The sequence below is a fragment of the Xenopus laevis genome, chromosome 6S (genome assembly GCF_017654675.1).
Source record: "Xenopus laevis strain J_2021 chromosome 6S, Xenopus_laevis_v10.1, whole genome shotgun sequence".
Lineage (NCBI taxonomy): Eukaryota > Metazoa > Chordata > Amphibia > Anura > Pipidae > Xenopus > Xenopus laevis.
In genome coordinates, this window is record NC_054382.1 from 70,262,426 (window position 1) to 70,289,322 (window position 26,897).

Consider the following 26,897-nt stretch of genomic DNA (forward strand, 5'->3'; position numbering starts at 1 on the left):
TCCGGTGACCACCCACTGAGACATAGTAGAAATGTTTACAGAACCAGGTGAAACTGATTGGCAATTAATGATACTGTAGACTGGCTTAGAACATGTTTTAGTAGATAACAAGCATACAGACAATCTACTTTTTAGTTAAAGAACCAATTAAATAAATCTGCTATATTGGTGCCATGAGCATCTTCATTAAAAACTGTCAGTAAAAATCATAGATAGAGAGTTAGATGGAAAGATTTAAACATAAATCAGACATCACACAGTCTAAGAGGACCTTGGAAATAAGAAACAAAATGAACTCATCTAAACTGAACTCAACTAAATATTCTGCATATAAAGGTCAGTGACTGCTAATGAGAGTTTCACATTAATTATTGATTTAACTGATTTTAAATTGTATTCCCTGAGTGTAACTGTAAGTTTGTTACACTGTTCTACCAGAAATACATAAGCTGTTCATGCACCTTTTTGTGAATTAAGTGGCAAGCAGTGATGGGCAAATCTAACCCGTTTCGCTTTGCCTAAAATGCGCGAAAAGGCGAAAAACTCACAAAATGCATTATGGGAGACAATTTTTATTGACACACAACATTCAAGTTTATGGTTGTATTTTTTGCTGCGAAACCTGGTGAAAAGTTTCGCTCATCACTAGTGGCAAATTGCATGAATTGCAATATGAGAGATTATTTTGAGTGCCCAGAGTATTTATTTACCCCATATATTTACTTTTAGTAGGGGTGGGATATGGCTGATATCAGGGTAATTGTGCATCAGGACCAGTTTAAAATGGCAATAGCTTCCAATCTTTCAACCGCAATAAAAAAAATTATGTAATACTTCCCAGAACTGGAATATCTTCATTAATTGGTCCATCATGTTCTACTGACCATATTTATTTTACTTTAACTTTTTCAATGAGTATAATGCTTTAACAGCTATGATATGCTTCCATTCTTTGCAAAGGCCAAACAAAGAGGGTAAGGGTGAGGCATGTGGGGGTCCCAAAATTGGATATTTACCCCAAAACAGTGTATAGTTGTGCTATTTTCTCTGGGTGCAAAAGAGACAAAAACTACTAAAAAATAAGATAAGAATGGTTTGCAAAATGACACTCACAATTCATGCAAAATTCATACACAACTTTTCCTGGAAATAAAAATGTAAAAAAGGGGAACACAACATTGTTAATGCAATTAAGCTGATACTGTATAGTACTTAATACATTACCATATTTAATTTATGTTAGATGGATAAGAAACATTTATCTTTCAATAGTTACGGTATGACTTATGAAGCTAATTAAAGATAACTAAACCTAGGTATTACAACAGCAAGTAACAATGAACTATATGGATCCAAATACATGGATCCAATTACATATGAGAACTTTTCACTGCACGCTCTTTGACTGCAAATATTTTTGTTCTTCTGAGAGATGTTCATTATATTTATTCTAGGTAATTTCCAAGGATAAAACATACTATAAAACATTAAAAGCTCTGTTCTACATTGCGTTGCTTCAGCTAGACTGCATTTTTTTAAGTTCTGCCCACTGAAAATATTTATTTTATTCATTAAACATGGAGTATCATAGTGCATTTCATTTTGTGTTGCTGAGCTCCATAAGGGATACTAGATCTCACTAGTGCCTTAAAATGCCAATATAATGTTGTCAAATATAAGGCTGATTAGTAATTAACACAGATAATTACTACATGACTGCACAGAAACCAGTGCAACTTGCATCAAAATGTAATAATCAGTCTAGTAGCATCATCTTATAATACAGACAAACTTCTTTTTCTGCTTGATAATTTGTGATGACCCCCTGAGCTTAGCTTCTCAACAGCTGTTCAGAGCCCACTGAGCATGTGAGTGTCGCAGACACTTTCCAAGATGGTGACCCCCTGTGACAAATTTGAAGTCCTGGATCATTGCTGCTATTGAGAGGTTGAAACCTTAGGCTGGTACAATAAGTTCAGTATATAAAATATGGCATTTGTGGTCATATTCCTTTTTAGGATTTAGTTCTCCTTTAAAGAAAACAACACCACTGTGATAAAGTGATAAAATGTATTACCCAAAAACTTCAGATACTAATAAATGATGCTATAACTTTTCTTGTCAAATTTTTCCATTTTTAGACAACCTTTTTTTTTACATCTTCAGCTCATTGTGAGACAAATACTCTTAACAATCCCATCTCTTTTAAGCGTTTCATACCTTCTTCATTCTGTTTTTCAATTCAAAACATGTCTTATTGTCACATAGCTATCTGAAGTGTCTGAGGTATTGCCACTGAATATCTTCACACAACAGGTGGGAAGGCACAATAATCCGTTAGATCAATTACATAGATTTTATTTTTATTTTTCTTGTGATTATAATCGAGTACCTAGAACTAGGCTCACAATATACCTAATATATGTAGTGTCAGGGTGATACAATAAACATTTTTGGAGTGTCAAACTAAACAATAACGCTGTCATAAAAAAATGAGAGCTAGCACTCCTGCTGGTATGCATAAACAGAGAGCAGGTGTTCTTGGCTAATACCCTTGAAAAAGCAACTCATTTGCATCGACCAAATAAGAAACAACAGGAAGTCTAGTGTAAAACACAACAAAACTTTTAATTAAATTTAACCATTTTTCAGAATATCAACATTTTCAGTGCTCTGCGGGGCAATTAACCCCAATGATAACCCCAAAGAGCATTAGAGAATATTGTCATCATGGGAATACAGTGTATGCTTAAATTGAATTAGATTAAATAGTGACATTTTAGGCTTTTCATAGTCAGTGTTGATGGTGATAATAAACCATATGGAAGGCTGTTGTCGTTGTTTTCTACCTTGGCGCCTGCTTTATTGAGAATATGATTTTTCCCAACTGCTGCAGAAGGAGCTATTAATATACTTTATACATAGCAATAGAGGAAGGGAACATCCTAGGGCAGGAATTTACAGCTCACCTTGCATACAAAGCTGTTGCTGAATTACAACTTTTTGAATTTCCCAAGAGCCAAAGGCTGCCATTTTATGGAACAGACTCGTAGTAGTTTTGCTAGCTTGCTTACTGCCTTCTAACCATATGAGCTAAAGTTACATCTCATTTATCAGAAAATCTAGCGTATGGGTATGCTGAATTTTCTGATTGAATGCTCTGGATGGAAGCAAGGGTCTATGATACCAGATTGATTGTGTACAAAGGGTGTAATATACCAGTCCAGTTTATTGTTTACATCTCATTTATGAACTATGATTAACAGTCTGCCCCATATCTGGTCACCCATAGTAACCAGTGGGTGGAAATATAACATCTGATTAGCTAGTTCAGGTATTTTGATTACTGCACCTGTTAAAAGCTGCTTACAGTACAGAAAAGGACGAATAACATTTAGGGGGCTATCAAAATCCATTTTTTTCTGATATTTTAAATAAAAAAGTTCGACCAAACTAGAACCCACGATTTACCCTTATTTACTGTATCATTAAAAAAAACAGGAAAAAATTGGATCGAGAAAAAACGCATCTTTTTCTTGATTGCCACGTGAAAACCACAACTTTTTCAGATTATCAAGTGAAAAATCTAGAACTTTTCGGATCTGACGCCCGAAAAGTCTGATTCAGGCCCAACATTTTTGGATTATCGTATGAAAAGCAGCGTAGACCATAACATCTTCAAATTGCAAATAGGACCTTTGCTATTGACTTCTACGAAACCTCGACAGGTTGAAGATGGAATCATTTTTGATTTGGACTTTTTGCATCCTTGGGGTAAAATAAATCTCAATAAAATCAAGATTTTTTTGCAAAAACAAAAATGTTTAAAATTGTTGGCATTCGGACTTTAATAAATAACCCCCTTAGAGTATGTTGTAAGATTTTCTAGGTATTTCTGAGAAACATACAGTAATGGAATTATAATTAGTAATGAGACAAATACAATATGCTAGGTCATACTAACTACTCATCATGGCACACCAACTTTTGCTGAATAATCAATTATTTCTTTAATACGGCTAATTAAATACAACCGTATTAACCATCTCTGTCAAGGTTATACAGAAACCTAAAGGATAAGTTATATTCACTGGGGAGGGGGGTGTCAGACCAGGGTCTAAGGTAAGGAATTATGCATGCACAGTAAAGTTAAAATCATAAAAATTATTTTAAATTTAAATTTTCCAATTTTTTACTCTACCGAACATGACAGTGTTCTGAAACAGCATAGAGGATTGCTGTCGCATCAGTGTTCAGAGGTTACAAAGATTTTTTTTGTGAACAACCACAATTTTTATATTTCAAATGCTTGCATATATTCAAAAAAAACATAGAAACTCAATAGAAAGGTGGTTCAAAGAAAAAAAAACTTGATCACAATTAATATTGCATTGATTTTACAAACTCAACTCAAAGAGCCAGGTTTTAGCTGCCACATTTTAGCATTTATTTAAGCTTAAATTAAAAAAAATAGATTTACATTTTTTTGAAACAATTTTCTTGAATCTTATTTTTTAATAAACAGGCTCCTATACAGTATATTCCCTTGGTGCTATAACCTATAACAACCAGTTAGCAGGTAGCATTTACTGGTCACCTATAATAAATGAAATCTTATAGGCATCGTGGGTTATTGCACATAAGCAAATTTAGTGCTTTTAAATACATATGGCACTTTGCACTATGTCTAGTAACCAATAACAGTTACATAGCTAATATAAGTTTGCAAATCAGAGAAGTTTGAAATCTGGTTGACTGGTTTGCTATAGGTTAGAAGACAGGCCAGCCTTTTGCCATTAATTCTACATACGGTAACCTCCAGTAAATATATGAAATGCACAGATATCTTGTCATTTGTATTATGAGTAGAGATTCTTCTGGTGGAAGAAAATGGGTACATAGTTCTTAAGCATGAATCAAGACCGCATTATTTAAGCCTTACTTCTCCAAAATTTCAAGCTGAAAGAACTGGCCATAAAATAAGTTTTAATTAGCCCTCTAATCAAATTACTGTTTAATTAAACCATTTATTGAGGTCCCATTATCATTACAGCAGGCTTTAAAGGATAAAGAGAACCCATTTTATTTGTTAAATGGATATTCCTTACAACTGCCCCAATAGCAAAACAATGTAAATATTTTCCCTTCTTTGTATATACAGTATGTTTTATTTGTAACTAGAATGTATTATCAGTTATTCTGTAAAGGATTGCATGGTATGATAATCATACAGCTGAATTAAATAGATATTGTCATACAAAATGATGTAGGAAAACAAGAAATCCTCTAAACTGTAGTGAATGTTTATCAAGCTGCTTGATAGCTTGTTTTTTTTTTTCCTTACAACTGTCAGACACATTGGACAGAACTGCATACAAAAAAAACACCCTATCTTGGTAGCCATTCCTTAAAGGAAAACTAAAGCCTAACTAAAAAGTTAGGCTAGAAATGTTGTACATTATGTTTTGGGCATCTGTACCAGCCCAAGGCAACCACAGTCTTTTAGCAGGGAAGTTCTGTGCCTCCAAAATGCCTCTACGGTTCTCCATCTTCTTTTCTGCTGATTCACTGCACATGCTCTGTGCTGCTGTCACTAACTGAGCTTAGGGACCCACTCACAATATACAGTACACAAAGAATAGAAATGTCACAATATAAGGCTGATTAGTAATGAATACAGGTAACTGCTACATGTCAGCACAGAAACCAGTGCAACTAGCAGCAGAATTCAATAATGAGCTTTGTAGCATCAGCTTATATTAAAGGCCAACATCATTTTCTGCTTGATAATTTGCAAAAACCCATAAGCTTAGCATCTCAACAGCTGCTCAGAGCCCACTGAGCATGTGAGTGTCACATACACTTTCCAAGATGGTGACCCCCCCTGTGACAAGTTTGAAGTCCTGGATCATTGCTGCTATTGAGAAGCTGAAACTTTAGGCTGGTGCAATAAATTCAGTATATAAAATTTGGCAGTTTAGCCATATTCATTTTTAGGGTTTAGTTCTTCTTTAAGTGTGGCTTTGCTGGGGGTAGCGAAAGAAGTATGGCTGCTTGCAACTAGGTTTTGCTTGACTTATCATGGACTGACTTCAAGGGGCAGATTTAGAATTTTAAAAAATTCGAAATTCGAAGTAATTTTTGAATAATTCGACCATCAAATAGGCTACTACAATAATCGAAGTACTGTCTCTTTAAAAAAGCTTTGACTTCAATACTTCCCCAACTTAAACCTGCAAAAGTGCTATGTTATCCTATGGGGACCTTCCAGAGCATATTTCTAAGTTTTTTGTATTCGAAGGAAAATCGTACTTTAAAATAATTTGAATCGCACGATTCAAAGTACGATCGGAGTACGAAGTGCAAAAAATCCTACTAATTCGAATTCGAGTTTCGTAGTTTTCAATTCGGTGGTTAAATTTCGAAGTATTTTCCACTTCGAAATTCGACCCTTGATAAATCTGCCCCCAAGTGAACAGTGAGGAAAGAGCATAATTTAATATAAAAAAAAAATAGATGAGAAGAGTTTAGCAAGTAAAATGTCAACATCTGCTAAAAGGTACAAATACTTACGATTTCGTGTAACGAATGGATTCAATTTATATTTCATAGGAGATTTACAGAAGATTTTTGTTTAGTGTTAGTTGTTTGATTGAAGACAATGTAATTGAAATCAAATTGATTGTCCTGAGTCTGTTTACATTATGGTCTAAAAATACCATGTTTTATTTCATTTCTTCTTTTATACAGACTTTGGACTTTGAAAAAAAGAAACTTTACATTTTAAATGTTGAAGCTGTCAATAGTCATATCAACCCACGATTTCTGTACAAGGGGCCTTTCAAAGACTATGCTACAGTCCGAATTATCATACAAGATGTGGACGAGCCACCTGTTTTCAACAAGCCAGCCTATGTATTTGAAGTGAAGGAGGATGCCAAAATAAACACCACTATAGGAACTGTTTTGGCCCAGGATCCTGATGCTGTTAGAAGCCTTGTGAAGTAAGAAACTCAATGAATGTTACCAAATACTACATTACAAATCCTAGAGGCATTTTTCTAAAGATGGATGGGTGAATGTAATAAAAGTCACAAAGAGCAAAACAATTTGCACAAATAAGAATGAAAAACTGCATTTCATATTGTAATATTCTTCCTTAAAGAATTTTGTGCCTTAAGCCACTAAAAGCCACCTCCCACAGGGATTGTTAGTCCATATATTGCAATATATTTAAGTTTGTCAACTATGTCAAAGTCATCCCTGGTCTGGCCAGTCCTACACTCAAGTTTCATCTGTTTCATTAAGAATTAATTCATTATATACTTTACACAGAGACTAAGCTTTACCTGCAACTTGCTTACTTTCAAGGTTAAAAACTCCCAAAATTGGTTGCCCTTTTATTGGACACCACTGGAATCATGAAGTAAAATTACATATGAGCTGTTATATGCTATATAATGATGTGAGGTCCAAATACCTGCGGGACCAGTGGGTCAGTTGGGTTCAGGTCAACCTCGCTGTGCCATTTGCAAGTCACGGGCAGGCGGGTGTGCGGGTTGACGTTACACTGCCAGCTTCTGACTTCCGGTTTCATATGCTCGCCCTGCCATTTCCCTTTTGTGATGTCATCAGTGTTGTAGGCGGAAGAGGGTCCTTAAATGGAGGTTAGTAGAAGTCCGGTGCTGGCAGGTACATGTTGGGAGGGTGCAGTTCGGGTCTAATTTTTTCTTGACCCGCACATCACTAATGCAATACATTTTTATTGTTTGAGGGTATAGCTAGAATAAAATGTGCAATATTGTGTAAAGCTGTTGTAATTTTAATGGGTTAGCTTCATAAAAAGTTAAAAGGTTGTTGGTCTCGTTTTGTGATTACATTAAGGGGCCAATTCATTAACTTTGAATGAAGGAATAGAAGAAAAAATACTTTGAGTGTTTTTTTGGCTACTTCATCATCATTTATTTATATAGTGCTGTCAAGATACACAGTGCTTTACTGTAGTTATAGCAAACAGGGAATAAATGGTGGATAACAAACAAGGATTACAGAATACAATGGGGTTAGAAGGGCCTAGAGATTAGAGTTTACAAACTAAAGGTTAGGGTAGCCCATTTGACCATCGAATTGGCTACTTCGACCTTTCGACTACGACTTCGACTTCGAATAGAAGGATTCGAACTAAAAATCGTTCGACTATTCGACCATTCGATAGTCGAAGTACTGTCTCTTTAAGAAAAAACTTCGACCCCCCTAGTTCACCACCTAAAAGCTACTGAACCCAATGTTAGCCTATGGGGAAGGTCCCCATAGGCTTGGCTAAGTTTTTTTGGTCGAAGGATAATCCTTCGATCGTTGGATTAAAATCCTTCAAATCATTTGATTCGAAGGATTTAATCATTCGATCGAACTATTTTCGCAAAATCCTTCGACTTCGATATTCGAAGTCGAAGGATTTTCATTCCCAGTTGAATATCGAGGGTTAATTAACCCTCGATATTCGACCCTTGATGAATTTGCCCCCTAGTGTTTCTGTAGTTTTGTATCCTGCTACCTACAATGGAAAGCATTATAGATATACACTCCTGACCAAGTGTCTTTTAGAAAACATGGCAGCATAAGTATGCCTTTTTTTCTAAGACTTAACTTGAATTCACTGCACTTCCTGAAAAGGAAGATTCTAAAAACACAGATGAGTGCAATCTTGCTAATCTACTTCTTTATATATTGACAAGCTACATGTGTAGTTTTAATTAGACCAAATAATCTTTAAGGGCTCATACAGTACATAGGATCAGTTTTCCCTGCGCTCTCTTGCGTTCAGTTTTAATGCATTTCACCACAACGGAGTTCAGGAAGAAACACATTCTATTCATTTAAAGGGGCCCGTACTCACAAAGATGCATGTAAGTGCTGAATGTAGGTGGAACACAACATGCTGTGGTCCACCTATGTTCAGCACTCACATGTGCAGCGAGTTTGGTACAATAGAATGCATTTCTTCCTACACTACCCTTCAGCGAAACACATCAAAGGTGAATGCAGGGGAGCATAGGAAAATCCTGAGAAATTAATTGAAATAACCAGCAATATATATATATGTATGTATATATATATATAGTATAGTATGTGTGTGTGTGTGTTTACAAATAAAATGCTTGGTTTGGTAGTTCTGTCAAAAATAAGTATCTATAGACTGTCAGTGCTATTTTTTCTGTGACAAAGCAAATATAATGATAGTCTCTTTGAAATATTCCAGTCAACAACAAAGGATTCAAAGCATACAGTAAGTTAAAGTGGAAGTAATGTTAATATGTTGTTAATGTCATTCACTGTGATGACAAGTAATACTTATGTGCTATAATATCTCAGGACAGTTTTTAGTAAATCTGCAATTTATGCTTCAATCAAACTGGATAATGAGACTACCTACTTTTATTGTTGTTTCAACACTGATCTTTTATGTAGAAAAATGTTTTGACATTGAAAAATGTGGTGATTTTTGATTTGCATTTTTAACAATGTAATGAGATGTCAGACTTTTTCAATAAGTGTGTGATCTCGAAGTCTGCTTTTTTAGAATTGTTAATATTAATTCATGGTATCAGATTTATTTCTACTTCCTATAACATTCTGTCATTATGATCTTACTGTACTGAAGACTTACGTGCCTTCTTTCTAAATGTGCCTTGTAGTACACCTGCATTTGATAAGGCAAAGAACAATCAGATTGAAGGTCCACCTCCTAGGCACAAGACACATCAGACACATTTTTCACTTTTTTGCCCCCTTGCCAACTAATATTTTAAATGGCAATTGCCTGAAAGTGCCAGATGAAGGTGGATGTTATCAGGCTGCAGTTTGTTGACAAATGATGGAGCTTCCAGATACACAGTGACTAAAATAGCTGAAACTAGCCCTGTGTGCAATAGCCTTACACTTGATTTACAGTTTTAATTTACTTTGTTAATTGCACTGCAGATGCAAGATGTAATCATTTTACTGTACTTGCAGGTATTCGGTAGATCGTCACACTGACATGGATAGAATTTTCAATATTGATTCTGGAAATGGATCGATTTATATATCAAAGTCTTTAGATCGGGAAACACAGCTATGGCATAACATTACTGTAATAGCAACAGAAATGAGTAAGTCAACCCTAACTATCACTGCTGTCTGTATATTAATGAATGAAGGCTTCACGTTGAGTGGAGTAAAACACTCTTTAAAACACATCAAACATGTCGAGAAGGACATGGTTATTGCTTATCATAGTAAAGGAAGCCTTGGCCTCATTTGTTAATGGGCCACAATCACCTCAGGCACAGACTAAAACAGATATCCTAGAAGCCTAGCAAAACTGAAAAGTCAATATTTTATTTTTTATTTTAGGAAAGATAAATGGCCTCTGTGTAGAAAAGATAATGTAATTGGTTATACAACTGATGTTTTGGTACAATAATATAATTACTCTGTAACAAAGACAATTGCCTAATTGTATGGTAAGCCAGATTCTGAGTTAAAACTCCCAAATGCAATTTTGTATTTACTGGAAATCACCCGGAGGAAGATTAAAGTAAATGTAATTAGTAACAACTATAATGTGGATTTGAAAAACAGATACAATATCAAACGAGAGTCTGGAAATGGCAGCTGTAGCTTTTAAAGCAAACATTGACACTGTATGAGATATGTGGCCAGTGTATTACTGGCATTGGTGATTATGAAACACAGACATGGATTTTGTTTCAGTTGTTCAAAGTGCACCCAAAGGAATATGAGACTAAAGCAAATGCATTAACATATTTAAAGGACCTTTTCAACATGATAGCACAGGAAACTTGTGAATCATTGAGCAACTTTTTCCATAAACTAGACTAAAACTGTGAATCACCCAAATTTGTAAAAAGTATAATTGAATGAATAAGCTTGCTCATCTTCAGTGCTCAGCATAATGAGTAGGAGTTATAAAGATAGGTGACAATACATGTAAGAGTCTGTATAGTACATATCATAATTTAACCATCTTAGTAGCTGCTTTATGAAGGCTTTAGACCCAGACCCACATGATGTGAATCTGTGAATTAATTTGCTCAACTTCCAACTCTCACAGTATTGTGGTTACATGAGTATATCAAACATTTATAGTGATACATTTAATCACTATATGGATACTGTATATACTCCATCTCTTTGTAAGTACAGTAGCTTTGAAAAATGGTTTGTAAAGACTGAAGACCTAAAACAATATCTAGTAATTTCATAAATGATGTCAAAACAACAGGACGGGTCAAACTGGTTAAAAGATGGTACAGATAATACAAATACAACACAGCAGGCTCAAGAGAAAGGTAATGTAAACTGGTTGGATGATGGGTGCATGTACCAACAGATGTACTCATCAAGCATCATAAATATCCAGATGGATGAACTAATCAAGATTTTACTGGGATTGTGGCCAGCTTTAAGCTAATGTCACTTAGTGTTACTCAACCCACAGTGACAACAGACCAAGGAAAGATGCTCAATGATGATGCCAAAACTATGTATAGAGCAAGGCAACACATTAAAACATATACTTTTGAACCAAACTGACTTGTATCTTTTCAGGAACATTCAGTGAGCAAATAGTCAAAGTTCACTATTTTTACCAATCCCAATGATTCCACCAGGAAGAGAGGTTTGATGTCCATTTTCTGGACCCAACCTGGCAGGAGAAGAGTAACCAATAAGTTGCTTAGCACAGATTTTTTTTTTTTTTACATACTTTCAATAAAAATGCACTTGGTAAATTTTAATGAAATACACTTTTATGGACACGTTCTAAATCAGTTAACATATGTTTTGTTATAAGGAATTAGTAGTACTCCTATGGAAAATGATTTGTGAATATGAATCACGTGTTCATTATGATTGTCTTTACAATTTCCCTTATTTATTGGCCTTAAAGTGCTATTTCATAGGAGAGAGGTTTCCATTCTATGATTCTGTAAAGAACCGTGAATTTCAATTGACCCAACTTATCTTTCTGTGTAAATACTAAAACAATTACATTGTACACAGCTTTTATTTTATCTGCCATGTAAAAAGGTTGCCCTATAGCCCCATTTTAATTTGAATGGCAGGCCCCATGGCTTTACAGAAGACGTTTATTTCTATAAACTGTATAGCAAAATACATAATTTTTAGTGGTGGAGTATAAAAGTACATTATATCTACAGTAAATGAATAAGGAACCCTTCTTTCACTAGTCACTAGTCATTCATTCTTTAAAAAGATTTAAAAGCAATCATATGCTAGTAGGCAGAAACAGAGTGGCAAATGTGACCATTTCTACCATGTAAGGTTTCGGGTCTATGTTTAGTTTAGATCTGCATTTTCTAAATGTTATTCTGTAGCTATTGCTTTTGTCAATCCTTTTATCACTGTAGAAAAACAGTGGTCTCAAATGTGACCTGTTTGCAGTTGGAAATATTCAGCCAGTGAAGTGGAGAAAACTTACATTTTCTCTTCTAGTTAATGAGTTGTAATGTTGACCTCTGGATGGCACTGCTACTGTCCTACTGTTGCCTATTTTATTAGAAGGATAATGTGTTGGTTCTTTTGTGCTAGGGGGTTGGCTTTCTGCTTGACAAGTCTACATAAAATGGTCAATATAAAGCTAGTATGCTTCCAACTGGGATTTTCATTGTCATATCCAAATGGTGCAGAAATGGAAATAACATAACAATGGAGACAATTCCTTAAATCATGCATTTAGCTGCTAGTTTCTCTTATCTGAACGTTTCACCCTAACACAGCAGATACGATTCTCACTTTATATTTTCTTTAATTTCAGACAATCCTAAAGGAATCAGCCGCGTTCCTGTGTTCGTTAAAGTTTTGGATGTAAATGACAATGCACCCGAATTAGCCATGTTGTACGAGATATTTGTATGTGAAAATGCAAAGTCAGAACAGGTGTGTAGCTCTATTTGACTTTCAATTAAATGTCATAAACCATCTGTGGTGTGTTATGTTTGCTATTTCTCTGAAGGGTTTGCTTTACTGCACACCTTGAGAGCACATTGATGTGACATACTGAACAAATGATTGGGCAACCACCTCATTAACTGCAATATCTTTTTCTTTTTTTTAAGTCTGTCTGACTAATCACAAATGTTACAAATTAATGTATCACAGCTTTTTTTTTAAAGCATGAAAATTGAAAATGTTCCATTTGCATTCAAAAGTCCTGCAGCATTTCTAAAAAAAACAATTATTTGAATTTGATCTTTCTATTTATAATAATGCATTTCATTCTATGTTTGTATGGATATATTAACAACAATTACCCCATCCAACCCTTTATGGGGAATAGAACAATGGACAACTATGAAAATAATAATTTTCAGTTCAAGAAAAGTAAACAGGAAACCCATATTATAACCAGCACAAAGACAGACCAAAATCTATAGCAAAATATAATTGAGGGAACACATTGTTTTACCAGACCCAGAGCACAGGCGGATGTGAGGGTATGATTTTTTTGTTGTTGTTTTAAGAACAAAGCGGAATTATGACAAATTGGACATTTTCAGAATAAATGTGTGTTAATTTACTTCTCTATAGCCCAGACATTAAGGGGGTCATCAAAATCTGAATTGTCCTTTTTTTTAAAAAAAAAGTCAGACCAAACTAGAATCCACGATTTTCCTTATTTATCAAAAAAAAATTGAAAAATAGATTGGATTGACACACAGAAACTGATTTTTTTGGATTTGAAAAAAAAGTAAGAATTGTTTGTGAAATGGCGGAAAAGTCTGAAATGTTTGGATTATCATACCAAATAGTGATGGGCGAATTTATTCGCCAGGCGTGAATTAGCGGCGAATTTGCACGATTCACCACCGGCGAATAAATTTGCAAAATGGCCGCGAAAATTCGCTGGTGAAAATTCACCGGCGTCAAAAAAATGGACACCGACGAATTTTTCGGCGAAGCGAAATGGCACAAATCTGCCCATCACTAGAACCAAACCCAGGGCAGACCATAATATCTTCAAATAGGACCTCTGCTATTAACTTCTGCAGGACCTCTAAAGGTTGAAGATGGAGTATTTTCGGATTCTGACTTTTTACAGCCTCAGGGTATAATACATTTTTCCATTAAAAATTCTTGATTTTATAGTAAAAAACTAAAAAACTTTGAGTTTTTAGCATTCAAACTTTAATAAATAACCCCCAAAGTTTAACACTTCACTAGACAAGATGGTAGAGGGGTCTCCTGACCAGGCATTTGATAGTAACAAGCCTCAACCAGTGCTTTTTTCAGTATCCTATTCTGATAGCAGGGGACATTATGCACATATAAATATGAGTAAATGGTAGGTATAAATATAGATAAAAGAGGGATTCAAATAAGTTAAAGCATAAGTAGAAGAAGTAGAAGGTTGGCTGGCATTGTTAAACACAACGTCTATAAAAGCAAGATTCATAGATTTAACTTTTAAGTTTTATTTACATTTATACTTTTCCTAGTGGTCCATGATTATGGATCATGCATGCATTTCTCAGCTGATGTTAACATGGGAAGAGACCTTATTTGCCATATTAAAGGGATACTGTCATGGGAAAAGATGTTTTTTTTTCAAAACACATCAGTTAATAGTGCTGCTCCAGCAGAATTCTGCACTGAAATCTGTTTCTCAAAAGAGTAAAAGATTTTTATTTATTTAATTCTGAAATCTGACATGGGGCTAGACATATTGTCAGTTTCCCAGCTGCCCCCAGTCATGTGACTTGTGCCCTGTTAAACTTTAGTCAATCTGATGTACTGCAAGTTGGAGTGATATCACCCCCTTCCTTTCCCGGCCAGCAGGCTAAGAACAATGGAAAGGTAACCAGATAGCAGCTCCCTAACACAAGATAATAGCTGCCTGGTAGATCTAAGAACATCTCTCAATAGTAAAATCCAGGTCCCACACCGACACATTCAGTTACATTGAGTAGGAGAAGCAACAGCCTGCCAGAAAGCAGTTTCATCCTGGCTTTTTCTGAAAGGACATGAATAGACAAAATGACCTAAGATGGCTGCCTACACACCAATATTACAACTAAAAAAATACACTTGCTGGTTCAGGAATGACATTTTATATTGTAGAGTGAATTATTTGCAGTGTTAGTGTAATTTAGAAATAAAAACTACATCATAAAAATCATGACAGAATCCCTTTAAGCAAATGTTGCATTAGATGCAGAGTATTTTTTTGCTTACATTGTGCTCATATAGAGGAATACAAATTCTTACATAGTGATTGATTATCATTCTGGAATGCTCTGAGAAAGCTTGGAGATTCTTCCATCTGCAATTATGACTGTTAAATTCCATTTTGTGTTAATTCTGATAGGTCCTATCCAGTGCTATCATACTAATCGCCCTCGAGCACTAGAGCATGATACTTGGTGGTTCATTTTAATTAGTTACAAAAAGTAACTATGGGGGTTGACATAGATGCTTGTGGCCTGAAGGCTGAGACAGCTGTAGCTTGGGTAGGACTACAGTTATAGCATCTGTTATACAAAATCCGTTATCCAGAAAACTTCCAATTACGGGAAGGTAACCTCCCATACACTTCATTTTACTCAACTAATTAAAATTTTGCAAAAGTATTTCCTTTTTCACTGTAATAATAAAACAGTAGTTTGTACTTGATCCCAACTACGATATATGTAATCCTTATGAGAGGACAGAGTAATCCTATTGGGTTTAATTAACGGTTTAAACGTTTTTAGTAGAATTTAGATATCTGAATTGCAGAAAGATCCATTATCCTGAAAACCCCAGGTCCCAAGCATTCTGGATAACAGGTCCCATGCCTGTAGAACCTATGAAAAAAAAATCAAGAAATAAAGATAAATGCCATTATTACAATTGTCTTTTTATTAACTTTTTGAGCTCATTAAAATCAGATGCTACAACATGGAAACCTCCTCTGGAATATTTGTATGAATGCTTATGTTTCCTGGGAACCAGGAGTCTGGGCAAAGAAGCCAGTGCCCAAACATGGCAGTATGTGGGGCCTTTATTGTATAATGTTCTCTCCTATCTATGTTAAAATTAAATAATGTGCCAATTAGAAGTGTGAACCAGAAGCATCATGTGATTGAACAACTATTAGTGAAGTGTTTTTTTTCTAGGATTTTAACCAGGTTTTCGAAGATTAACTCATTTGTTTTCAAACTCAATAACAACAACTAAATTCTAACTCCCAAGACTTTAAAGTGATTGTTAGATCCTACATGATATATTTCCTATAAGCTATTGCTTTATGGCAGCACTAGTTCAGATGAAATATGTGTCAACAAGCAAATCATATAACTCTGTTCTCCCAGGCATTCCATTGTTTCACTGCAGTTCAGAATTGTTTAACTTCCATAAGATTTATCGCTATGGTCTGAGTATAAAGATAACGCAGAGAATATAAGATGGAGAAAATGATTTCAAGTAAACTGCTTTCTGCAAGGGCAAAGTCAAAGTTGATATGAACTACTAGTCCCAGTGCTCAAAGAGGATGCTGGAAGCTGAAGTACAGAAGTGATCCAGGGGCACCGAATAGTAATAAAACAGTAGCTTGTACTTGATCCCAACTAAGTTATAATTAATAATTATTGGAAGCAAAACCAGCCTGTTGGGTTTATTTAGGGGCCGATTCATTAACTTCGAGTGAAGGATTCGAAGTAAAAAAACTTCGAATTTCGAAGTGTTTTTTGGGCTACTTCGACCATCGAATGGGCTAGTTCGACCTTCGACTACGACTACGACTAAAAATCGTTCAACTATTCGACCATTCGGTAGTCGAAGTACTGTCTCTTTAAAAAAAACTTCGACCCCCTAGTTCGGCAGATAAAAGCTACCGAAGTCAATGTTAGCCTATGGGGAAGGTCCCCATAGGCTTGCCTAAGTTTTTTTGATCGAAGGATTTTCCTTCGATCGTTGGATTCAAATCCTTCGAATCGTTCGATTAGAAGGATTTAATCGTTCGATCGAAGGAATAATCCTTCGATCGTAAGATCGCAGAATTTGCGCTAAATCCTTCGACTTCGATATTCGAAGTCAAAGGATTTCAATTCCTAGTCGAATATCGAGGGTTAATTAACCCTCGATATTCGACCCTTGATGAATCGGCCCCTTAATGTTTACATGATTTTCTAGTATTCTTAAGATGTGAAGATCCAAATTACAGAAAGACCCGTTATCCGGAAAGCCCCAGGTCCCGAGCATTCTGGATAATAGGTCCCATACCTGTAAAATGTTTGAGATTACATTTATATTGTTAGTCCGGTGCTGCTCATAGAGGTGACACTGCATCCAGCAAGGAAATAAAAGAGTTCTGTAAACAAACTGTAGAAAAGACTGTAAAAACATAAGTACTTGGAATAATTTGACTTATCTGTGATGAAAGTGATTTGCAGCTCTGACTGGGTGTTAATTGTTCTGTATGCCAAGCATGTTGTTTAGTGTTGCAGAGAAACATGATTGTTATTTGCTAGTTGCCACAACTGATTGTGTTTCAGACAGATGGAATATTAATTTAAATGACCTCTAATTAAATTCAGTCACTAGTTAGCAACATTTAATTATGCCATACAGATCTTCAGTAATATACAGTGTATATATATATATATATATATATATATATATATATATATATATATATGTAAGATTGCAATTTTGTGCTGGAGTCTTCTTGTACTGTTGAAATTGTGGGTGTGTGGGTCCCCATATTCTCCTGTAGCACTGGGTTTATCCAAGGTGGAGAGGCTATGTGTGCATGTGAATTTACTTTGGAATTGTACCCCACAGCCAAAAACATACAGGAGGGTTAAATGACTTCAAATAATAGTTTGGCAATGTAAATAGGGACCTTGGATGGATGGATTTGAATGAAGACTAGTCTTTGTGAATTGCTGTATAAATATGTTACATGACACAATTATCAAAACTGCCCCAATAAATAGTATACTGGTGCTAGGATGTTAACGAGTCAGAGTAAATATAAAACCAGCATCTTTTTGGTCTTTTCAGGTAGAAAAAAACTGAATAGTTTTGTATTTCTTAATTAAAAAAGTACAGGCAGAATCCTTTTTAATACAAACTATGTATGTATAAACTGCCCCATTTAAACATTCTGCCATGTTTCTTGTGTTTGTTCCCAAACTAAAATAAAAATAATATGCAAAAGATACTACATTCTAGTTATACCTACTGGTGCTTAAATAAGTACCACCCATCAATAGCTGTTATCACATTTCTGACTGCAACTGCTAACCAACCAAAAAGTATACGTTTAAATGATCTGCTGTCTCCTTGAATTACAGATACAGGGGCCTGTTATACAAAATGCTTGGAATTTGGGTTTTTCTTGATAAAAAATCTTTCCATAATTTAGTATAGTTCACTATACTGTAAGGGGGTTAAATATCAGGGTCCGAATTTATCTTAATATCGGCTGCTACAAACTCCGATCTAAGCCGCTCGGGTTTTTAATGCTTATTTATTATTACATTTACCTGAAAATTACCTTTGCGGGAAAAGCTCAGATTTTCAAGATTTTTTCGTGAATTTTCCACGAAAACTCAAATTTTTTGGAGTTTTCACCCAAAAGCTCCAAAAACGTAGTGAAATTTCCCAAAACCCCCGACACAACCAAAAATCAATGGGACTGTTCCCATTGACTTTTATTCAACCTGGACAGGTTTGAGATGCTGTGTTTTCATATTCAGGCTTTTTAGCCCTCGGGGTTTAATAAATTCCGAAAAAAAAATTTAAAAGCCTATTATAACACAAAAAATAACAAATATTTCGGATTTCGGGTATTTTCGGGTATTCAGAGTTTAGTAAATAACCCCCATAGTCTACTAAAAAAAATTAAACACCAGTAGGATCATTATGCGACCAGAATTGATTCAAGCAGCTTAGTCATCATCAAGTATAAGGTCATTTTTTTTTTATTACAAAGAACAATGAATACTTTTTTTAAAATGTGAATTATTTGTTTAAAATTGAGTCCATGGGAGATGGCCTTACAGTAATTTGGTTCTTGCTGGATAACAGGTTTCTGAAAAATGGATCACATACCTGTATATAATGTAAAGTAGACTGGCCCTGTTCTTTACTGGCAGAAGTACCAGTCTAGCAGTTGCTTGTATGTAATGTAAAGGCCGCAATATGACCCTGTTACCAGGATAGTCAAGTGTCGCACAGAAAATATGATATAAAAATGTATAATGGTGTAAATTTTTTTAATCACATGAAATTGTATGAAAACGAAAATACAGAGGGTTATTTATCAAAATCAGTTTTTTTCAGATATTTTAAAATAAAAAGTCTAACCAAACTAGGATCCACAATTGGACCTTATTTATTGTTTAAAAAAAAAAAAGAGCACAATTTAATCAGATCAGGGACAAACTCAAAACCGAATGAAAACACGAAGATTCTGTGGTTTTTTGGCGTTTTTTCCCAAAAGCCAGAATTTATTCGGATTTTTGTCTGAAAAGTCTGAAATAGTCGGATTTTTGAGGCAATTCCATTACAGACCACAGAAACTTCCAAATAGGATCGGGACTTTTCCCATTAACCTACATACACCCTTGTCAGGTCTGAGATGCCAGAATTTCATATTCAGACTTTTTCCATCCTTGGGGTATAATAAATTTTAAGAAATGAAAAAAAAATTTATTCAACCAAAAATTCGGATTTTATGGTAAAAAAAATTCTTTTTTTGAGTTTTTGGCATTTTTGGGAATAACCTCCTAAATGAAGTAGCAATGATATTTATACCTTCAAATATTACTGATGGGCCCTCTTCATTTTCTTTTAAACTCTGCAGGTGATACACACTATAAGTGCCATTGATAAAGACGATTCTTTCAACGGACTCCAGTTTTCATTTGCCTTAGCCACGCCGGTGGCCAGCAGCCCTAACTTCACAATCAAAGACAACAGAGGTAAATACATGTTTTAACTTCTACTATTAGAAACAAATAGGAAATCTGTATTTTACGCATTCATTTGATTTTTCTTTTACTGTTACTCTACCAGATAACACCGCTAGTATATTAACTCGAAGAAATGGATACAGCCGTCATGAAATGAGTACCTACCTCCTGCCTGTAGTTATTTCTGACTATGGTTACCCCATCCAGAGCAGCACTGGTACACTTACGATTCGTGTCTGTGCCTGTGACCGCAAGGGAAATATGCAGTCCTGCACAGCTGAAGCATTAATCCATCCCACTGGCTTGAGCACAGGAGCACTAATTGCTATTCTTCTTTGCATCATTATATTGCTAGGTAAGAAATTAAAGCATGTTAAGAGAAGAATTGTGGCCAATTTGCTGCTGAAAATAGAAAGGCTGCTCACAGGAAGATTAAAAAAACACTGAAGGACATTCTGTTTAAGACAGATATCTTTACTTTACTTCAAATGCAGACGTCTAGAAAAAATATTTAAGGGAAACGTTGTAAAGGTTTAATTTTTGCTTATTATAAAGGAAAAGCATTACTTATTTTATAATAAGGGTTTACATTTAGTTCATATGTATAAAGGCGTGTAGTATATGTTGTTTGCTAATATGACATCACTTTGACCCACATAATGTCATCTTGGCATATTGTTGGTTTGTTCATCAGGTTAGACCATTATATCCTGTGATCAAAAAACTTGCAAAATCTCTCCAAAGGGCATATTTATCACTGCTATACAAGAAAGTAGAGAGCTGCAGACTGTGGAGCACATTACTTTTTGATAAATAAAAACTCATGGTTCATGTATCACACGCTATCAAGATACAAGGGTACATTAGGACCAAAGTCCTCTTTTTAACCCTCATTGCACCTACTGTATGCCAGGTGTAAATCCTTGTGTTTCCTGAATAGAGATTGCAAGCTCTTTTGAGCAGGGCCCTCTTAACTTCTGGTATTGGTTGCTTTGTAAGCAATTCTAGATGTCCAGTGTATTAATCCATTTATTGTACAGCACTGCAGAATATGATGTCGCTTTATAAGTACATGTTAATAGGTATGCACCAAATAACAGATTCAGCTTGGATTCTGACAAATCAGAGGCTTTTTTTTAGCAGAATTAGGAATCTGAAATATATGCAATGGTAAAAATTTGCCCTTTAGAGAGATTTTGCAAGTTTCATCTGCATATTCCAGCCGCACACTAGGAATTTTCACTACCACCAAGGGTTTTGGATTTAATTTGGTATTCCGTCAAATCCAAACCCCAGGATTCGGGGATTTGGACAGACCCCCAAAAAGCTGGGTTTAGTGCATCCCTACATATTACTATTATTATTATTATTAATAATAATAATAATAATAATTACAAACAGAAATGGTTTACACCTGTCTCTGTATGCAGCTCTATTTGAGCATGACAGAGCTACTGCTTTCAGGAAAGTAAAACCATGGGTGGGACAATGGTGTATTTTTCCATTCTGTAGAGATTCACTAGCATGCCCAATCTCTCCAAAATATATGGCACAGTACATGGTCCCGAGATTCAACAAACCCCCAATAGTCATTTACAAGTTAAGCAATGGGCCAACACAACAGAGCACAGCTGACACTGGCTATAATTTGACTCTCTGAATAATATAACAGAAGTCAGCTGATAACATAATTATGAAGAGGCATAGAAGGCATTTTTGGAAATTGAGTGCTGGCTGGAGCGGGGCTTACTTCTTGCTTATTTTTATGAAAGTCAGTACCAAAATAGCAGAAACCAACAGGCAAATACTGCTTTCAATTGTAGCAATATAAACAAATATATTTAAAACCAATAACAATGTATAATTAGTCAGTCCTTTGTAACTATATTTTAAAATGAGATTTTTGAGCCCGCATTCCCTTTAGAAACAAAGGCCCCTGTGAGTACTGCACTTTGTGATGTACACTGGGATGGTAGAACAGTGCCAAGCGCAGTTGCTCTTCACCATACGAATTAGTGTGCATAATCTTTGCATCTGTCATTGGTAAATGAGCCCTATCGTGTTTCACTTAAAAGTATCAATGGTATTTAATACATATGTGGATTCATACTGAAAAATAGGAAAGACGTATATTAAATACGGCATATCATAATGACACACAGTTACACTGGTCAACTATGTCACCATAATCCAAGTAGCAATTTTTTTTCATCCCTCTGGATGATTAATTTCTACTTCCTTCAAATAGATATTTAAATAATGAGTTAAAAATCATGCTTGAGAAATGATGCAGAATAAAAAAAAAAAATGACGATTTTATAGTAGATTCATAAAAATCCTTGGCTAAATAAGTATCTTTCTTACATTTTCTTATGCTGGGTTAATTTTATACATTGATTTCCTCTCCTTTTAATTTCCTTGAGGATGCCTAAAAAAAATCTTCTCATGTTACGTGGCATTCCTATAGGTTTCTGCTGAATGTATTTACAGAGTACACTTTCTCTGTATGCCATAGCACACACTTGGCTTTTTTGTCTCTTGGCTTGAAAATATTTCATCTTCTTGGACCATATAAGAGAGACTTTGAATGAAGCATTCTAATTTCATGCATGAACAGATTTAATTTTGGTTTTCTAAAAGAAACAGTTGAAATATATATAGTTATGATCTGTCAGTGCCAACGGATTCCTACCCATGCTCTTTGAAGTTATAATATTACCAATATTACTAAGTTTAAGGAGAACTAAACACCCCCATACCAAAAGCTCCCCTAAACTTCCTGGCATTGCCCCCCCTCTCCCTCCCTGCGATGACCATTAGTAAAAAAATAAAAACCTTTAAAAAATCTGACCCTTAAACGCAGAGATGCACAGAGAAGCGCAGCGGAGCTCCCGGTCACCATCTTCCATCGCTTCGTATAGTCTTTGGGTCTCAACACCAACTGACACATGCGCAGTTGAAGCTAATTCCTGACTTAGCCAAACTGCAAATACTCCCGCAGGCTTTGTGGCGGCGTAGAGACCTGAAGACAATATGAATTGACTGAAGATGGCGACTGGGAACTCTGCTGCACTTCTTTGTATTTGAGGATCAGTTTTTTTCAAGGGTTTTTTTTTTTTAATAATGCACATCACTGGGAGGGGGCAATGCCAAAAAGTTTAGTGGGGCTTTTGGTACAGGGGGGTTTAGTTACCCTTTAACAGCTACAGGTTTGTCACAAACCCTAGAGGTCAGCTATTCTGTCCCATCTTGTCCTCATGACCAGTCTACCGCACTTTTTGACTATATAACTATTGACTATATTTGTCACTACTACTTGATTGTCTGGTCCTATCCCACTGCCTCATTATGCAAAGTTCACCCAAACACCCCATCAATCACTCCAGGTATTTATATTAACATATGTCTTATTCCCTCTTCCTGATTTTGCATTAAAACCCTTCTAATACATAGAATAACACATATAATACTATACCCACGTGTTTTAAAGTATAGGAGGTGTGTACATTTAAAATTTTTCCTTGAAACATACAAAAATAAGAGTTTGAGTCCTGGCAAGATATTTACAGAACTTCCAGCAGCTGTCAACAGGAATTCCTGATTGCCCTACTCCAAAAGGCCCTTCTTTAAGCTACAACATGTTCCTTCCAGGAGCTACTGTACACTGGGTCACATAACCCACCGATTGCCTACTGAAGCCTAAATATACCATTTTCCCCTATAGTACTGACTATTTTTCTATCTGGCAATTTTTGATAGACAGACCCTCTCTTTTCCTTTGACATTCAAGGTGAGAATTGAATAAAGAAAGAATGAAGTAGGCAGGTCTGATGAATATAATAGCAGCATTTAGAGGAATGCCAAAGTGAAAATGAATAGTTGCTATACTTTTTCTGCATTTTCAAGGTTGCATTTCTAGTTAATATGACATATGAAAGAAAAAGTTTAAATTTAGAAGCTTCATAAATTTATCTTCCAAGGTTATGTACTGTACTTATGTTAGAAGGATGGAAGAGCAATTGATTTCCTGAAGATTAAAAAACCATAACAGCTTTATAATTATTTTTGTCTTAAGAACTGGTAACCTACAGTAAATGGATTTCTAAACAAAACATAATGCAGTTACAGTTAGACCTCTTTAGTGGAAGCTTTGCTGTTTTGATAAAATGATTATAGCTTTTGAACACAAACTTCCCCTCATGTTATTTTTCCTTAGAATTAGCATGTTGGCATTTCATTTGCTGGTCATGGCATGTTTTCCTGTTATCCCTCACTCTTTTTTCTTTTGCATTTTGAGAATTAAATCAGGTGTGGAACACATTAATATTAAAGCATCAAAGCAAAGGCACAATTGTTCACCATGACATGTTTCTTTATGCTTCAGCTGGTGATTTGACAGCGTGCATATATTGATTTTATTTATATATTTTATTTTATTATATATGATTTTATGAAGCAGTATTTACATCACATTTCTTTTTCCTCCTCTGGTGTTTTAAGAGACACCCTGTCATACTCAGTTGTGATTTTTCTAAAACTGAAAATACAAATGGCGTATATTAGAATTATGACATGCTTCTTGTTGATATAAGGCTTTAGCATTTATTTCTCTAGCTGTTGTAGATAGTAAACTATCTGCACACATCTCTTGGATCCTTGGGTCTCTTATTACGATAATTGGAGCAGCAATTCCTCCCTGGGTGTACTAACTTGTAATTATATTAGTGTGTGTGCCAGTGATGGCTGAAGAAAAAAGCAAAGCAATAGGGACAGTCTTGGGCAAACTGTATCTGAGGGCAGTGGCTTTCTGCCAACGCTGCTAATATTTTAATTAAAAAAAAAACTAATTTCTCAGTTGAATTAAAAGCATAGTTGAAAAGCAGAAAACAAAGAAAATACATAAACAAAAAGGAAGATGTATTTTGCATTACTAAGTACTATCTTTGTTATAAGCAAAAGAGATTAGGCATTCTTCTCTGATAATAATAAAAACAGGAGATTTGCACAAGCTGTCAGTCACTTATGCATAACAGCGGAACAATGAACCATTGTCCAGATGACATTCTTACTAATTATTGCACCAGTAATAAGAACATAGATAAATGCAAATTGGAGTATACGGGGCTTTCAAAGTGATTTGACTAAATAATTAGCATTGTTTAGGCTTTCAATGGAGGAGAAAGGCTACTTGAATTCCAATCATAATGCAAATGACTGCAGAGATAATGTCAAGCACAACCTATAAAGCTGGGGTACAAAATGTTACTGGTTTTCAGGAACCTATTCAGACTGTACCTGCCAAAGCACAGGTTTGAAGGTCAAGTAAACCCACCGACTCACTTCCCTGTGACCAATAAGGGGTTCTAGTTAGGGGAAGCAATAGCTATATTTATTAGAAAAAAATATGTATGGGGCTCATCCCACAACTATCAACTGGAATAGTAGTTAAAAGAGCAAATTGCTTTATATGATATATGTAAGATATATTTCAATGACAAATACAGGTATTTGATCTATATGGAATGCTTGGAACTTGTAATTTGGATCTCAATACCCTCAGTCTACTAAAACATCTAAATTAACCCAATAGGATTCTTTTGCCAGCAGTAAGGATTCATGCAGCTTAGTTACAATCGTGTAGAAGGTATGGCTTTATTATTGCTTTATTGTTAATCTAATGATTAGAATTATTTGTTTAAAGGAAAAACTATACCCCCAGAATGAACTTAAACAACAGATAGTTTATATCATATGAAGCAGCGTAGTAAATAATTTTTCCAAACTGAAATATAGATATCAGTGATATTACTTAAAGGGTAATATTACCCTTTAACATCTACCTTGAGCCCCTATTTTATGATATGCTCTGTGCCCCATCAGAGATCAGCTGACCAGAAATAATGCAGCTCTAACTGGAAGAAGTTTGGGAGTAAACAGAACTCTGTCCATTAATTGGCTAATATGACCTAATATGTATGTGTGCCCTTGGCTTTCTAGTGCGCACCATGAATTGCAAAATCCCAGGGGTCAGCCCTTAGTTCTTAAAATGGCAATTTTCTATTTAAGATAATACAATGAAACATACTACCAAAAAAGGTATATTTGATGACAATGATTTATTTAGATGAAGCAGGGTTTTACATATGAGCTGTTTTATGCAATATTTTCATAGAGACCTACATTGTTCAGGGGTATAGTTTCCCTTTAAAATGGACTGTGTTGGGGATGGTCTTGCTGTAATTCAGAGCTTTCTGGATAATGGATTTCTGGGTGTTAAATGGTCACTAAAAGTAGTGGTAAGACACCAATATAATTCATACTTCCTCTACTCTATATAAAACCCAATACAATACAATACAAAAGTATAATAATTACTGTTCAAAAAATATTCATATTAAGTCTTAAATGAAGTATGTATGTATAGTGTTAGTGCAATTTGGGTTGGTGTTAGTAAGTTAAGTTAGTTCAGTAACACTTAATTAAAGAGCTTAAATGTAAATCTGTGAATCTGTTCATAAGAAAATGATGTGTAAGACATCATTGTGCCACGCAGTCATTAGATAATTGTATTTAGACCTGCTCTTATGGACAAACTTTGCCTTAAATTAAACAGAATACATTATGCAACTTATTGATCTTCTGACTGTAATTATTAATTATCATTCAGCTCAGATTGTCAAACATTGATTAGTTACAAATGGAAATCAATCTTCCTACAGCAGATCTGTAACACACAACAGAAGAAGAATAGAAAGCTCAGAACAAAATAAACTGCTTGAAAATGTACTTCCACTATCTTTGACAAAGGGGAAAAGCTTTCAAATACAATCAGCATTATGCCTGTGGAAATCTAATGGCCTAGAAAAAGGCTGAAAAGCCATAAGAACATATTGAATAATGGGTCACATAACA

General features: G+C 35.1%; 1 protein-coding gene across 1 annotated transcript in view; it reads left to right on the forward strand.

Moving 5' to 3' along the window:
- Positions 1 to 26,897, forward strand: part of cdh6.S (cadherin 6 S homeolog) — a 149,428-nt gene that overhangs the window by 116,266 nt on the left and 6,265 nt on the right. The window contains exons 7-11 of the mRNA XM_018269492.2: positions 6,751 to 7,004; positions 10,015 to 10,151; positions 12,842 to 12,963; positions 19,877 to 19,994; positions 20,089 to 20,340. Of these exons, the coding sequence (XP_018124981.1) occupies positions 6,751 to 7,004; positions 10,015 to 10,151; positions 12,842 to 12,963; positions 19,877 to 19,994; positions 20,089 to 20,340 (883 nt within the window). The remainder of the gene's footprint in view (positions 1 to 6,750; positions 7,005 to 10,014; positions 10,152 to 12,841; positions 12,964 to 19,876; positions 19,995 to 20,088; positions 20,341 to 26,897) is intronic.